The 15,603-nt window shown below is 48.5% G+C and overlaps 1 protein-coding gene across 1 annotated transcript in view; it reads right to left on the reverse strand.

The window, feature by feature from the left end:
* Window positions 1-14,992, reverse strand: part of LOC135821624 (transcription initiation factor TFIID subunit 1-like) — a 57,218-nt gene extending 42,226 nt beyond the window's left edge. Inside the window, 8 exon segments of the mRNA XM_065334621.1 lie at window positions 467-712; window positions 2,808-3,093; window positions 3,267-3,619; window positions 4,454-5,070; window positions 5,611-5,688; window positions 6,110-6,265; window positions 7,395-7,488; window positions 14,767-14,992. Coding sequence (XP_065190693.1) covers window positions 467-712; window positions 2,808-3,093; window positions 3,267-3,619; window positions 4,454-5,070; window positions 5,611-5,688; window positions 6,110-6,265; window positions 7,395-7,488; window positions 14,767-14,868 — 1,932 coding nt within the window. The 5' untranslated portion in view covers window positions 14,869-14,992.
* Window positions 14,993-15,603: the final 611 nt, after the last annotated feature.

Consider the following 15,603-nt stretch of genomic DNA (forward strand, 5'->3'; position numbering starts at 1 on the left):
ACGTGGAGTACCAACTTCTTCGGACGTCGACAGGACTGGTGTCGACCGTGTAGTTCTCCAACCAGGAGGTATTTCAGACACCCAGCTCAGCTGCCTATAGAAACTTCGGATGTGACCGAGTGCCTGTCAGCTCATACTACAATACGCTGGACAGAGGAACTGACCCGATAAGGATGAACCAAGGGACATATCACCTGTATACTGACAATCCCATTACTGTACATACAATTCCACAATTTCAACAGTGCCGCATATAATACCACTGTAGCAACACTTACACATGTCGGATCAATCTGAAACTTTCAGACAGTGAACATTAGGTGTGTTTGATCATTTTTGAACAAAAAACTGAAACTAATACTTGATTTTTTTGTCTGTGGTCATATTTTAGCGTGCTCTGGCTGTCACGGTGATGTCATGATGATGTCATTCACATAACCTCCATACGGTGAAAACCTGGACTTACCTCATCTTCCCATTGCATCTGCGTTACCATGGAGTAGGCATCTTCGGAAATGACCCGCGACGGTGAGATAGGCGTGATCCCGTCCAGGATCCCATCAGAGATGGGTGCGACGCCAGAGTCGGCATCGCTTGACGCCCTTGCTTCAGAGCCATGCCTCTGTTGCTGTTGTTGTTGATGCGGCTGCTGTTGCTGGAGCAATGAGAGAGGATTTCCTGCGCGTCCATTGCTGTCGCCATTCAGACGTTTCTGCAGGAGCAGCAGTAGTGACAAGAAAAGAAACAGAGAGAGAGAGAGAGAGAGAAGAGAGAGAGAGAGAGAGAGAGAGAGAGAGAGAGAGAGAGAGAGAGAGAGAGAGAGAGAGAGAGAGAGAGAGAGAGAGAGAGAGAGAGAGAGAGAGAGAGAGAGAGAGAGAGAGAGAGAGAGAGAGGTGAGAGAGAGAGAGGGAGAGAGAGGGAGATGACTTGAACAACTGCTCGCCTTGAAAACATTCCAACGTGGCGAACACCTGTGCCAGACAATCACAAGACCCATGACCAAAGAGTGCCTCTGGACGCAGAGACCACTCAGCACTGGGGATGGCGTTTAGGGCTGCCGTGAGCGGCCGGCTTGAACACTTTTACTGTAGGACTAGGAGGAGTCCGTATCGTCACCATTTAATAAGACAGTACAACATGTACGGTGGGAGGGAGGGGGGGTGGGGTGCAGCAATTTGTATGGTCACACGGCAAAACTGCTATTTACTACTGACTGTACTCGCATACGCATACGATTTGGACGGGGCTCTGAGAAAGTCTACGATGTGTACGGTTGGGATAGTGGCGACGATTGTGGACTGCCCCATAGTAAATAAATTTACTGCCACAAAGCACCTACTCAGAGACACACTGGCTGAACTAGCTTTACTGGTGCAGTAAAATCTGTCAAGGCGACCACTCGTATAAAGCGACCCCTGTCCCAGAGGACAACCACAACTAGGACCTAGGGGTGTTATTTACAGTCAAATGACCCTGGGATAAGGCGACCACCTGTACACAGCGATCACATTTTGAAGGTCCCTTGAGTGGTCGCCCTAGACAGGTTTCACTGGAACCGGAACCGGTCCGGTTGGTCAGGTCATTACCGGATCACTCGTTTGGCCACCAACATGTGCTTAGTACTATGGAGGGCATGTATGTCCAAAATTTCGATACCCAAAGTATGAACGGCGATAATACTACCGGACCAATCAAAAACTACTTCCAGCGGTCCTGCTGTAAATAAACTGCCACGTCCCAGCACCTATTCAGAGACACACCGGCAGAGCTAGCTTTACTGGTACATGTGCTATACAATGATAATGAATGCAGGCCCAAACCACCAACAGCAGGAACGCACCTTTTTCGCCTGACCCCTGTTAGTAGAGCCACCAGTACCGTAAAGTACCGTTGATCCGCCCCCTCTCTAATTCCCGCCCCCTGTCGATTTTCTGCCTCTGAAGCGACTTCGGCGTATACAACGAAATACGATGTTGAACCGACGCATGCACTGCTGTACACACTTTGTGCCAATCCAGGATGAAAATGTGCACAATCCAGCACAGCGAGTCTAATCCTCCAAGTTGTTGTACATCATACTGCACTTGACAGCATTGATCTAATTCCCGCCCCCTGCCGAAGAACCAGCTGGGAAGCGACTTGGCGTGGGGGCGGATCAACGGTACTTTACGGTAGTACCAGCACCGCCCCATAAATACATATACAATACAAAGCTATTCTCAAGGTTTGGAGACTCCACTGTAGCCAATAGAGAGGTTCTGCTACACGGAACTACGTACCAAACTCCGTGTCAACTGCAGTGAAGTTTGACACGGAATTTTCGTACGTTGCACTGGTTCTGCTGTACGTAGCATGCTCGAAGCATGCACGAACACCCCGCCACATGTACTCTCTACGCTCACTTTCCACACGGAGTCCAGTCCGTGTGAAGCGCGCTTTCACACGGAAAACGGTATGAAAAAATCCGTATCAAACTAAATCCCGTACCGCGGCGAAGTTTCCATACGTACTTTGGCACGTTTTACCGTGTGGCAGAACCTCACTAATACTTGAATCCATACATCCTGTACACACACCTTGTACACACTCTCTCTAACGGTCTCTAGGCTACACTGCAATTGATATACATTAGATCAAATTTTCGGGCAAGGCCCATCATTCCTGATGATGGGCCTTGCCCGAAAATTTGATCTAATGTATAACAATTGCAGTGTAGCCTAGAGACCGTTAGAGAGAGTGTGTACAAGGTGGGTCTACAGGATGTATGAATACAAAGCTACTTCGAAGTATCAACAGTAGCAACACACCTTTTTCGCCTGACCACTGTTCGTAGAGCCACCGGCAGTACCACCACCAGCAGCACCCAGCTGCAGGTCCACAGCGTCCTCCGACAAGCCGACCATGTCGTAGATAAGTGCGGCCGGTCCGTGACGCCATGCTGCCGCCTCCACTAGCTTGCTGATACGCTGTAGCTCGGACTGGCCTGTGCCGTTACGACCGTTCTCAAAGTCTAGTGATTTGGACGACCGGCCACGGATTTGCACTGCAGAAATGTGACCTGGGAAAGAAAAGAGACGAAAAGAAAAGAATGGACTCGGATGGAGAGCCAAGGATAAATTTTGTGGACATCAGCGTAACTTGTAGTTCCTTGGTCCTTTTCTTTTCTATAAAAGAAAAGAAGAGATGACTTGACGCGGAATTTCAATTCAGTCCACTCTAGTCTGAAGTGTTGATAGTCCTGTGCAAGCTTTGCAAGCATCTCTCACTCTTCGCCCGCATCACGTTCTTGCTTGGATGGCCGACAGCCAAAGCGTAGACGTCCACTCTCGTCCACCCAGAAGTCGATCCTCTTCGGCTTCTTTGGCTCCTCGATCTTCTCCTCGGCGGCGTCCACCACCTCCACCCCGTTCACCAGTTCTCCGTTGTCCTGCTGCGGTCCTGTCTCCTTAGGCTTCTCTGCCGCACTCTCGTCTCTCTCTCCCTCGCTCTGTGACTCGTCGAGCTGTGAGCCCGAGGAGGTGCGCCGAGGCGAGCGTTTGCGTGGCACGGCAATGTCCTTCCAGGTGCGCGGTATGGACGACGCTCGGCCGGGGCCGAACAGGCGAGAGAAGCGTATCACCTGCACAGCACGACACACACACAGGCACAGACGCACACATACACACACACACACGTACATGCGCACACACACACACGCACACACATACAAATGTACAGCATGGGGTGATAGTAGTAAAGGAGTCATGGAGGCTTAGGGTACTACGAGTATGTATTCCTATGATGGTGAAGGCGCAATGTGTCCGAAGAGTCAAAAACGGGCTAGAACAGTGTTAGCAACAAACACTCTTCGGTGCACGTCTTTCCACACATAACACTACAATAGTTGTAGGGAAAACAGCAGTCACCGAACTACATAGACAAACATACGCATGCACCCACCCACAACCATTCACCCACTGGTGCATTCAAGCACACACATTGGACCATTGGACGCCCATCGCCAGAGGCGATGATAGCGATGCTACAGCAGAAGCCATAGCAACTTGTGCTGGGATTGCACCATTCAACAGCTTGCAAGGCTGAAGAATTGGCCGCCACTATTCAGCCTGGTCTACACTACACAGCTATGAAGTGGCTTTTTCTGGCCAGTGAATCCCTACTTTTTGGTCTTTTTTTATTTTTATCCCGCACACACATCACACCACATACTCCGGCATGCACTGGCTGTTGGTAACCACCCAGGAGAATGAAAGAAAAGTCAGGAAGAGTATGAGAAAGAGAAGAAAGACGTGTGTGACCATAATCGTCGCCTCGGGAATCGAACCCGCAACCTATCGATTGGAAATCGCTGCACATACCACTGCACCATATGGGACACACACAAGCACAAGCACACACACATACACACACACACACACACACACATACACACACACACACACACACACCGTACCTTGTCGGGATGGAAGTCGGGGTAGTACTTGCGCGCCAGGACCAGAATCTCCTGCCGATCGCGAGCAATCTGCTGCTCATCGGGCACCGGTGCAGCGGCAGGCCCAGACGCCGCGCCCTCGTCAACATCCATTGGTGTGTCGGACGCAGAGCGGTTTGCCGCAGTGCTGCCGTCAACACCATTAGCGACAGCATGGCCTGCCTTGGTAGGTGACACAACGGCAGTTGAACTGGATGCTACTGCAGGAGAGGAGGACACGGTTACGCCAGGACGAACACCAGCGGTAGAAACCTGTGAAGGTGATTCCGCCGCCGACAGCGGTGCTTTGCTGGGCAGCGAGGACAGGCGCGACGGAATGAAGTTGGTCTTGGGCTTGATGATCACGGTGGCTGCCGACGGCTTTGCCTGGAAACCGTCGACATCGGGCTTGCCAGCACTACCGTCTGAGGGAACTGGTGATGATGCAGTGGCTGACGGTGAGCTTCCAGCCAGAACGGAGAGAGATGCATTTGTTACGGCTACGCCACCAGTGCCTGTGCTAGTTAGCGATGCCTTGGGCTGCACAGGACGTGATTGAAAGGACGCAGGGGACGGTCCGGACGCCTGACCAACGCTGGCTGTGTGCAGGGTACAAACAATGGGGGGGGGGGAGAGAGAGAGAGAGAGAGAGAGAGAGAGAGAGAGAGAGAGAGAGAGAGAGAGAGAGAGAGAGAGAGAGAGAGAGAGAGAGAGAGAGAGAGAGAAAGAGAGAGAGAGAGACAATATTTAGCTTAGGAATTGCTCACAGCTCCCCCTCCACACATCATTCCTTGAACTAGTTTGTACAAGATCAAATGGGGATTTGGCAGCCATAAGTCCAGGACACGTCTGATATTACGTGTACAATGCGCATTGCATAATGAAAATGACGTCAACTTGAAAATTCTGTTGGGACAGCACCCATAGTGAAATTGCACACTCTTGGGGGTTATGTACTCTTGCTTGTAAGTTGTAGCCATCCACAATCTCATTTTGCACAAAGTACCAACAATAGTCATGTCATACTGACCATGATGATCTCATACTGACAATGGTGATGTCATGCCGGCAATGTTGATGTCATACTGGAACAGCCCCTCATCTAGGGGATGGGTAGCACACAGATACCAATATCTTACCAATGGGTTCAGGAGTGTCGTAATCGTCGTAGTCGTCATCGTCACCAGTACCTTGTGCTGCCGATGCTGTTGCTGCTGCTGTTTGCATTACCACACCAGCCGAGAGCAGCACACGCACGCACACACGAACACACATACACACAGCAACAACAACCACACAAGCACAGACAGCAGATTGAATCCATGTAAAGTCAACACAGCCCATGTCCACTCTCCAAAGCAGGGAATTATGGGAAGCGAAACCAAGACAAATGTGCTAGTGCACTTTCAGAGCCGCAAACTGATTTTCATCTCATATGCAGGTAAGGGGGGGGGGGAGAGAGAGAGAGAGAGAGAGAGAGAGAGAGAGAGAGAGAGAGAGAGAGAGAGAGAGAGAGAGAGAGAGAGAGAGAGAGAGAGAGAGAGAGAGAGAGAGAGAGAGAGAGAGAGAGAGAGAGAGAGAGAGAGAGAGAGAGAGAGAGAGAGAGAGAGAGCCGCTGACAATCACAACTCGACTCACCACTGCCTGACGAAGCTGCTGCCAGGGGTGAAATGCCATGAGCAGATTTGTTGACAAGGCTCAGTGCCGTACGCACATGGTGAGAGCGTGTCTGTTCGTCACACAGCTCATCGATATCACCGTAGTCCACGGCATCCGGGGCTTTCTCCTCCACTTCTGAAACAGGGCAACAATCAATCACAGACGAGTGCAAACACACACACACATACATACATGTACGTTTGTTGCTACTGAACGGTAGCGTCGGGCTCGTCCAACACTACAGGCAGCTAAGTGATGTCCACCTTGTACTAGGGTGCTCAGCAGGAACTCAAATATCACCTCTAAGATGCTCAGAAGCTACTCAAATACAGTCGACTCCTGATATACTGAACACCATTGTGTAGGAGAATTAGTTCTTTATGGCCGAAGTTCGTTATAACAGAAATACACTTACATAGTGGGTTCAAACTTGGGACATGGACAACGATTCGTTGTATCACAAAATTCGCTATATGCGAGTTTGTTATAAGTGGAGTCGACTGTATCGCATCTGTAAGATAGTACAGAGACACCCATCTAAGGCGGGCCGCCATTCAAGCGACCTTGCAAATGTAGTCCATGTGGGCAGGTGGTCTCCGTATCCAGGGTCATTTGATTGGAGAAAAGAACATCCTTTGTTCAGAGTTGTCGTGGTCCTCTGGGACAAGTGGTCGCCTTAGGAAAGTGGTTGCCCTGACAAGTTTTACTGTACATGTACCGGTAATGTCACATAGAAGTACAGGCTAGTGTTCTTCCTGTGTAAGCTGATTTGAAGGCTGCTATGCTTGAATTCAAATCAGGTGTTTCAATATTATGTCAAAACAAAAACGTGCATACCGTAACGTCCATCATGAACCCAGACCGATGTACTCAATGTCCATCGTGAAAATCAGGCGTTATGCTCAAACTGGCTTCTTGATCAGACAGGCGCTTATGTAATACAGTAGGCCAGGTACACACCCACATCTACACGCACATACAAACACACATACACGCATGCACATGCACACACACACATGCACACACACACACACACACACATTCCTCCTTCCTTCGCCCACTGCCACGATTGGCTAGGTGTCCCCAAACGGGGCGACTTGAAGGAGTGCTGGCTTCAGGACGTGGCATGAGGCACCGCGAGTCCAGCGGAACGTGAACGACTGTTTTACTGGGGGGGGGGGGTGTTGCTTTTACGGAGCGACGGGAGGGGCACAAACACGCGCGCACACACACACACACACACACACACACACAACCTTCTCACCAGGCAGCTCTGCTTCAGTGCCATCCTCCGACTTCAAATCCCCAATATAGGAACCAAGTACATCATGTAGCTGGCCGAGCTGCCTTCGAGAATCCTAAACATACAAACACATATACAAACAAACAAACACAATTCCAAGCTTCACGTTACCCTCAGTTTAATAGATTGAGCTTTCTACATTCTGTAGGAACACCACCACCCTCAAGGATCAAACAAAAGCAATCTCTATTTCCTCTAGAAGCTGAACGTAGGATCATTGTGAGTGATCGTTGAGCAGAAAATGTACCCAAGTTTTATTTATGTCAGTGCTTTGGAAGCCCTGTGTGTGTGCGCGACCACATGTGTGTGTGCGCGCGTGTGTGTGTGTGTGTGTGTGTGTGTGTGTGTGTGTGTGTGTGTGTGTGTGTGTGTGTGTGTGTGTGTGTGTGTGTGTGTGTGTGTGTGTGTGTGTGTGTGTGTGTGTGTGTGTGTGTGCACATCCAGTGCATTTGAAGATTTACGTGCTTCTCTACTGCTCTGATCCGCCACATTCCATTGATCTTCAGGATGAAAGAAGTGTGGAGTTTGTGGACAGCTTCATTTATCTCGGACAGCTTCACTGATCTTGGCAGCGTCCGGAGTGCAGACGGTGGTCTGGACAAGAAGCTCACCTCGCACCAAGGCCTCTCGTGCTTTTGGCTCTCTCCAGAAGTCTATCTTCCAGTGCTGTGGTCTATCCATCAAGTCCAAGTATCTCGTATACAAGGCCAATGTCCTCCCCACTCTATTCCACGGAGCAGACACCTGGGCCGCGAAGGCCCGGCAGACAAACAGCCTGGACGCACTCCATTGCCCGTGCATTTGTTCCATTCTTGGAGTGTCAATGAGCGATGAGCACTGCCGTCGTCTCACTACTGCTGACCTAGCCCAGAGATCGTGATGTCCTATGCTATTCTAGATGGAGAGGGCAGCGAACTATCAGGAGCGCACAACAAGGTGGTGGGCATTGTAAATGCACCCGAGGAATTTCAGAATCTGCAGGAATGCTTCCAGAATTTGTTATGCTATCCTAGATGGAGAGGGCAACGAACTGTCAGCAGCGCACAACAAGGTGGTGGGCATTGTAAATGCACCCGAGGAATTTCAGAATCTGCAGGAATGCTTCCAGAATTGGTTATGCTATTCTAGATGGAGAGGGCAGCGAATTATCAGCAGCGCACAACAAGGTGGTGGGCATTGTAAATGCACCCGAGGAATTTCAGAATCTGCAGGAATGCTTCCAGAATTTGTTATGCTATTCTAGATGGAGAGGGCAGCGAACTATCAGCAGCGCACAACAAGGTGGTGGGCATTGTAAATGCACCCGAGGAATTTCAGAATCTGCAGGAATGCTTCCAGAATTTGTTATGCTATTCTAGATGGAGAGGGCAGCGAACTATCAGCAGCGCACAACAAGGTGGTGGGCATTGTAAATGCACCCGAGGAATTTCAGAATCTGCAGGAATGCTTCCAGAATTTGTTATGCTATTCTAGATGGAGAGGGCAGCGAACTATCAGCAGCGCACAACAAGGTGGTGGGCATTGTAAACGCACCCGAGGAATTTCAGAATCTGCAGGAATGCTTTAAGGATTCGTTCGCAGAAGTCTCCGACATCCAAGAATCTGGGAGTGTTTCAACCTAGAGCCCGTTTTCCTGAAGACATTGGCACTCTCCTACGTGAATACCGTTTACGTTTGCTGGGCCATGCTGCCCGTATGGACGCGACCCGGATTTCGCGGCAAGTGTTGTTTGGGGAGCCTGAGGCAACTAGACCACACCATGGACCAAAGAAGCGTTGGCGAGACACGATCGTCGGTAATTTGCGTTTACTGGATATTCCGGAGTCCAAGTGATACAAGCTCGCACAGGATCGCCCGGAATGGCGCAGGCGGGTCCATTAGCATTGTCTTCCTCTCTCCCAGCACCAAAGGACTTCCACTGCGCATGCAGCAGAGCGTTCAGGAGAAATGGCGATTTCAAGCGTCACCTCAAGTACCGACCAACTCAGTAGCCTATCATCTCCTCTGGAGATGGGGTGTCAAAGGCCAAAGGTGTGTGTGTGTGTGTGTGTGTGTGTGTGTGTGTGTGTGTGTGTGTGTGTGTGTGTGTGTGTGTGTGTGTGTGTGTGTGTGTGTGTGTGTGTGTGTGTGTGTGTGTGTGTGTGTGTGTGTGTGTGTGTGTGTGTGTGTGTGTGTGTGTGTGTGTGTGTGTGTGTGTGTGTGTGTGTGTGTGTGTGTGTGTGTGTGTGTGTGTGTGTGTGTGTGTGTGTGTGTGTGTGTGTGTGTGTGTGTGTGTGTGTGTGTGTGTGTGTGTGTGTGTGTGTGTGTGTGTGTGTGTGTGTGTGTGTGTGTGTGTGTGTGTGTGTGTGTGTGTGTGTGTGTGTGTGTGTGTGTGTATAATAATAATAATAATCTTTATTCCCGTAGCTATACAGAAGACGTTACTTCAGTAACGTCTGGCGCTAGCCAGGGTCCACACAGCTTTAATTTGGTGTTTGTTTGTGTGTTTGTTTGTTTGTGTCACGCCTGGCGCTATTTTGTATCTATCCCGTACTGTACCGTACCAGCAAAGACAGCTGGCCACAATATTTTTGTTTGTTTGTGCCATCGACATGCCTGGCGCTATCCCGTACCTGTCCCGTATCATCAAGAGTACGGTACCATCAAGAGAATGAGTATATATGCGAAGTGTATGGGGGGAATGCATTCAGTGCAGTAACATTAAATTTTGTGTGGATTTGTGTGCGAGGCCGAGATCCCACTAGCAGGCTGGCTGGGCCGCCTGTCGACCAGCCCGGAAATCGCATGTAGGCCGATAGCATAATAATTATAACGTATATACAGTCATGTAGATGTATAGCAGGGAGTCATATTATGTAAACGACTCCCTGCTGTATGGGGAGATTTTCTGGAAAGAAAAACGAAGTAGGGAGACGAGTAAATGCAATCAGAATGGATGTTAGTTGCCGTCAGTATAATATTAATAATAAGAAGAAGAAGAAGAAGAACGCCCGTGATCGGCAGAGTCAGCGCCGGTCCCAGGAAACGTCAGGACAGACATCCCGTCGACTCCAGAACGCCCGTCATCGGCAGAGTCAGCGCCGGTCCCATAGCTATGCAGAAGACGTTACTTGTACTTCAGTATCTCATTGAAACGTTTTTGCAAAACAATGATTTGAAACGTTTTTGCAAAACAATGATTTAGCTAATCAAAGGAAAAAGCATTTCCATCAGTTCTAACAACATGCACGATGAGCTAGGCAACAAAGCATAGCGCAGGGCCCTGAGCTTCCAAGCTCTCTCGTTTCAGGATTACCCAAAGGCTAACGCCTATCTGGGGGATCTCCTATTTTGTGTGTGTGTGTGTGTGTGTGTGTGTGTGTGTGTGTGTGTGTGTGTGTGTGTGTGTGTGTGTGTGTGTGTGTGTGTGTGTGTGTGTGTGTGTGTGTGTGTGTGTGTGTGTGTGTGTGTGTGTGTGTGTGTGTGTGTGTGTGTGTGTGTGTGTGTGTGTGTGTGTGTGTGTGTGTGTGTGTGTGTGTGTGTGTGTGTGTGTGTGTGTGTGTGTGTGTGTGTGTGTGTGTGTGTGTGTGTGTGTGTGTGTGTGTGTGTGTGTGTGTGTGTGTGTGTGTGTGTGTGTGTGTGTGTGTGTGTGTGTGTGTGTGTGTGTGTGTGTGTGTGTGTGTGTGTGTGTGTGTGTGTGTGTGTGTGTGTGTGTGTGTGTGTGTGTGTGTGTGTAGACATGCCATTGTACTCATTGCCTACTAAGAATCCACATACAGTAAAACCTGTAACTAACGACCACCCCTTGCCCCTGGGGCCAGAGAAAGAGGTCTTTAGTGGCAGGTGGTCCTCAGTTAGAGGTTTGCACGGCACAACCATTATATAAATGTGAGACCATCCGTGCCTGGCAAAGTGGCCTGTAGTAGCAGGCTGGTCGCTAGTCACGGTGGTCTTTAGTTACAGGTTTTACTGTAGCTCTGTATGACAAGCTTTTGCATTCACTCTCACATTTCAGTTGAGTGTTCCGTTCATTGTTTAATTTGGGTTGTCTTTTTACTTTGGTCCTCGTGTCAAAGCTTCACACAAAAGATGATATGCCAAATAACGCGCAACTAGACTTGAGAGGGCATTGCAGAGTAGTTGCATACAAAGTTCAAAGTTGTACGGTTACCTGCGACTTGTGCTCCTGCAGAGTTCAGGGCCTACCATGCACACATTGTAGTATAATTTGTGTGCAACTTGTGTGCGATGCCCTCCCAAGTCTAGTTGCACATTAATTAGCATATCATCTATTGGCTTTGTGGCTACAGCCAATCCCCTGTAGTAGTGCAGTACATGTACAGTCAACTCCAGGTATAACAAACACCATTGCGCAGCAGAGTAAGGTCTTTGCCGCCGAAGTTCTTTATTTTAACCAGAACTGCACTTAGAGTCCCCCACATGCAACACATCATGACTGGCATGTGGCCAGTGACTGCGTACTACTAGTAAGTGCACATGGTTTTCAAGCGGCCCTACACGATATGCTTCGGAAAACCTTTTTTTTGTTTTCAAAGGGTCAATGGTCTATGGGTTCAAACAGGAAAACGGACAATTGTTCGCTACATCACAAGTTTGCTGTGCGAGTTCGCTATAAGTGAGTCGACTGTACTCTAACAGGGGACGGCGACAACAACGTTCGAGTAACAACTTTCAGGGTCGAATAGCAGCGTGCAAGCTACAACGAAGCACCTCGGTATTGTGTACCCAGGACACAGACTAGTATACAAGTGTATGGGAGTGAGAGAGAGAATCTCAAATTCAATGTGATCACTCCTGCAACAAGAATAAGAACAAGAAGAGGATGAAGATTTGTGTTGCAACTCTGAGTTTCACGCATGAGCCACAAATTTTCATCCTCGTGTTCTTGTTGGAAGTAGCTCTGCTCTTGGGCATTGAGCATTCTAATGGACAGCCTGGAACCATTCTGTTTTACTGTTTTGATATCAGCCATGTATTAAACGACTAGTGTCCGAGGACCCTGCCTTGTGCTTTACCAATCATCTGGCCTTGGGCACTACTTCTATACATGTAGATACTGTACATTGGCTGCACAGTACATGATTGTACTACAACAGTGGAACAAGGCTAGGTAGTTGCAACACTGAGTCTCATACATCATGCAATCATCATGCGTTGTATTTAGCGTTTGACCGGTTATTATTTTCCTTCTCTTTATTTTGCGCTACATATTATTATGATCTTTCTGGTTTTAGAGTTCGTATCGGACTGTGAATGCATACATGACACTCTATGACGTTATCATTTTTGCAAAATCAAAAAAAAAGAAGAAATTAGAAAATCACCATGCAACAAGTTACATGGCAATGCTGTAGTGCTGGTGGTGATGCTGTGCACAGCCTCCGATATAACGTACACATTCTTTACGGCCCGCGGAGGTACGATATACTGAAGTGCCACTGTACGTATACATTCAAGAGTACATAACCCCCCCCCCCCCCCCCCCCCCCCCCAAGAGTGTGCAACTCCCACATACCCGGCTGTCCCGACAGAATTTCAAGTTGACGTCATTAATTATGATGCAATGCTCCTTGCACCAGTGATTTACAACATGTGTACGGGTGTCAACGCATTACACGTTTTTCTTTGCAATAATTTGTACAGGATCAGATGGGCTTTGGTCCACCACAGGTTCCGGACTCATCTGATAATCCGTGTGCAGTGCGCATTGCATCATAAAAATGACGTCAACTTGAAATTCTATCGGGACAGCACCCACAGTCGAGTTGCACACTCTTGGGGGGGGGGGGGGGGGGGGGTTATGTACTCTTGGTACATTGCATTGTGCATTCAAATCTCAAATACTAAGTCTTAGGGCGCGTTTGGTTGGTACGACCTGGAACAGGATTCACCAGAACAGCGCGTTTGGTTGGAACTGCACCTGTTCTGGGTCGGCCAGAACATGTTCTGCTTGCTCTGGCCTCGAGGCCGGAGCAGACCGAGCAGTTTCACTTTTTCACAGTGAAACCTGGCGGGAACATCAATTTTGGTCCCAAATGATCACGTGCATACGCTTTTGGGTTAGACTCGTCGTACCGTACAAAGTGACCATGGTGACCCATACACATTTTGAAGAATGCACCAAGTTTGGCATATTTTTCACAAAAATGTGCTCTGTTTCTGGAGTACCATTCGGTTGGCATGAGGCTGCTCCATGTGCACCAGCTGTTTGGTCCTGTTCTAGATCGTACCAACCAAACGCACCCTTAGTGCTCACGAACGATCATCTGGTTACTACAGTGTGGCCTGAGGTCGCCCAGATCATTACATTCCTAGAACCCCCGTGCTAAGAAGTACAGACTAGCGCACTGCACAAGTCGGGGCCAGTACAGATACATGTACTGAGAGCCTACAAACTTTCAAATACCATCCTCATGCAACTACAATCTACAATAGGGCTTGAAAGTGCTACGTCACTCCATAGCAATGGCATAGCAACAATTTGAAAAATTCGAAAACTGGATCCACCTGGATCCAGTTTTTGTATGGATCCAAGCACATTTCAAGCGGTCTCACTCACAGCAAGGTGATGTTGCCAGTGAAACTGACTGATTTGGCTAGTGGGGGCGGGGTGACAACTGGTGGCGAAGTAAAAGTTGCACCTGCATACGACATGAGTGGGTTGCTATGCACCCACATACTGAGGCAATAGCAAAGTCACACCTTAGTGGATCCAAAATAGAAATCTGATGTCAATTTACTACTCCCAGGCCGTTTTTGACGTCATCACTTTCAAGCCCTATACCACAAAAAAAACTAGGCTAGGGGGGCGTTCGTTTTTGATCTACAGGTTTGGGTAGAAACTACTTCTTACGGTAGAGGTGTTCGTTTTTTGGAAAAAAATTCTACTCAAAAGGGTAGATTCTACTTTCCTCTACCGGCTCTACCGGGAAAAAGTTGGTAGAATCCGGTAGAAGTTGGTAGAGCTACGGGATTTCCAGCAAGATCAAGGATTTGTACACAACTCCATAAAAAAAAAGAAACATTTCACGTACACATCGTGTAAACTACTAGATCTGGTAGAACAGCGTTCGTACACTTGCCTCTACCATCTACCTCTATCGGTAGAGTGACTCTACTCTACTCTACCAGGTAGCTAAAAACGAACGCAGCCTAACAAATCCTTCTAAATTCGAACACAATGAAAGTTCCCAGCGGTAAGAAACAGCGACAACGAAGATCGCAAACCAGTACGTCCTGAAGACTTTTAGACAATGGAACGAACAGGATATTCTTTGCGACTGCGTATTGCCAAGTTTATTGAAAACACAATAATTATAAATGATTCACTCACCTCATCCAGTAAACCATTGTCTTCCAGCTCTCCCCTCTCATTGACATTGCCGAATAAAAAGCCGACAATACCACCACCGGATCCTTCACCGTCATCTGCCATTCTTGGCGCTGGCTGGTAAACCAATAAAGCTAAGTCCAAGGCAAGATAAGCTACATGGTGCCACAAACGAGCAGAACGAGTTTCTCATAGAAATTCCAAGGCCCAAAGTTGCAAAGTCAGCAAGACATGATGTGACAGTGACTGTGTCTGTGTAAACCAGTTCAGTGCAGTTTTTTTCGTATTTTTTGTGGTGTACCTTTTCAGATGATTCATAATAGACCGATCCCCTTATTATACTGGGTTCGAGCACGGGGGCAACCTCACTCGCGATCGAGCTAGTTTTTGAACGTGACAGCATCTTTGACAGTGTGTTTCAGGTTCGTTTTGGAATGTCTTCTGCTTAGTTCAAGTGGTTTGCGATGGCTTCGAGCGGTACTGAACCTCCTGCTGGTAGGAGCAGAGTCTCCGAGAGAGACATGGACTGTGATGCAGCTGCAGGATTTTTTCAAGGCGCGGGAGGGAACGATCTCGGCCCACAAACAGGAGTTACTCCAGAGGTGAGTTTTGTTGTTGTTGAAATATTCGAATCGCGAATCGTGTTGTGAGATTTATTTTGTGCCTAGGCTACAGCAGACCGTATTTCTTTCTCCTTGAGATCGGTGCTGAAGATAATAGTAACCTTTTTCTGGTCTGCCTTTTCCTCTCCAGAGCCATCTTCTATGAAGGTAACCGTGGTGCTGCCAAGTCACCAAGTCGCGATCGCGATCAGCAGCCCTGAAGTGGAAAAATCGATTT

This window comes from Sycon ciliatum, chromosome 7 (assembly GCF_964019385.1).
Source record: "Sycon ciliatum chromosome 7, ocSycCili1.1, whole genome shotgun sequence".
NCBI classification, from domain to species: domain Eukaryota; kingdom Metazoa; phylum Porifera; class Calcarea; order Leucosolenida; family Sycettidae; genus Sycon; species Sycon ciliatum.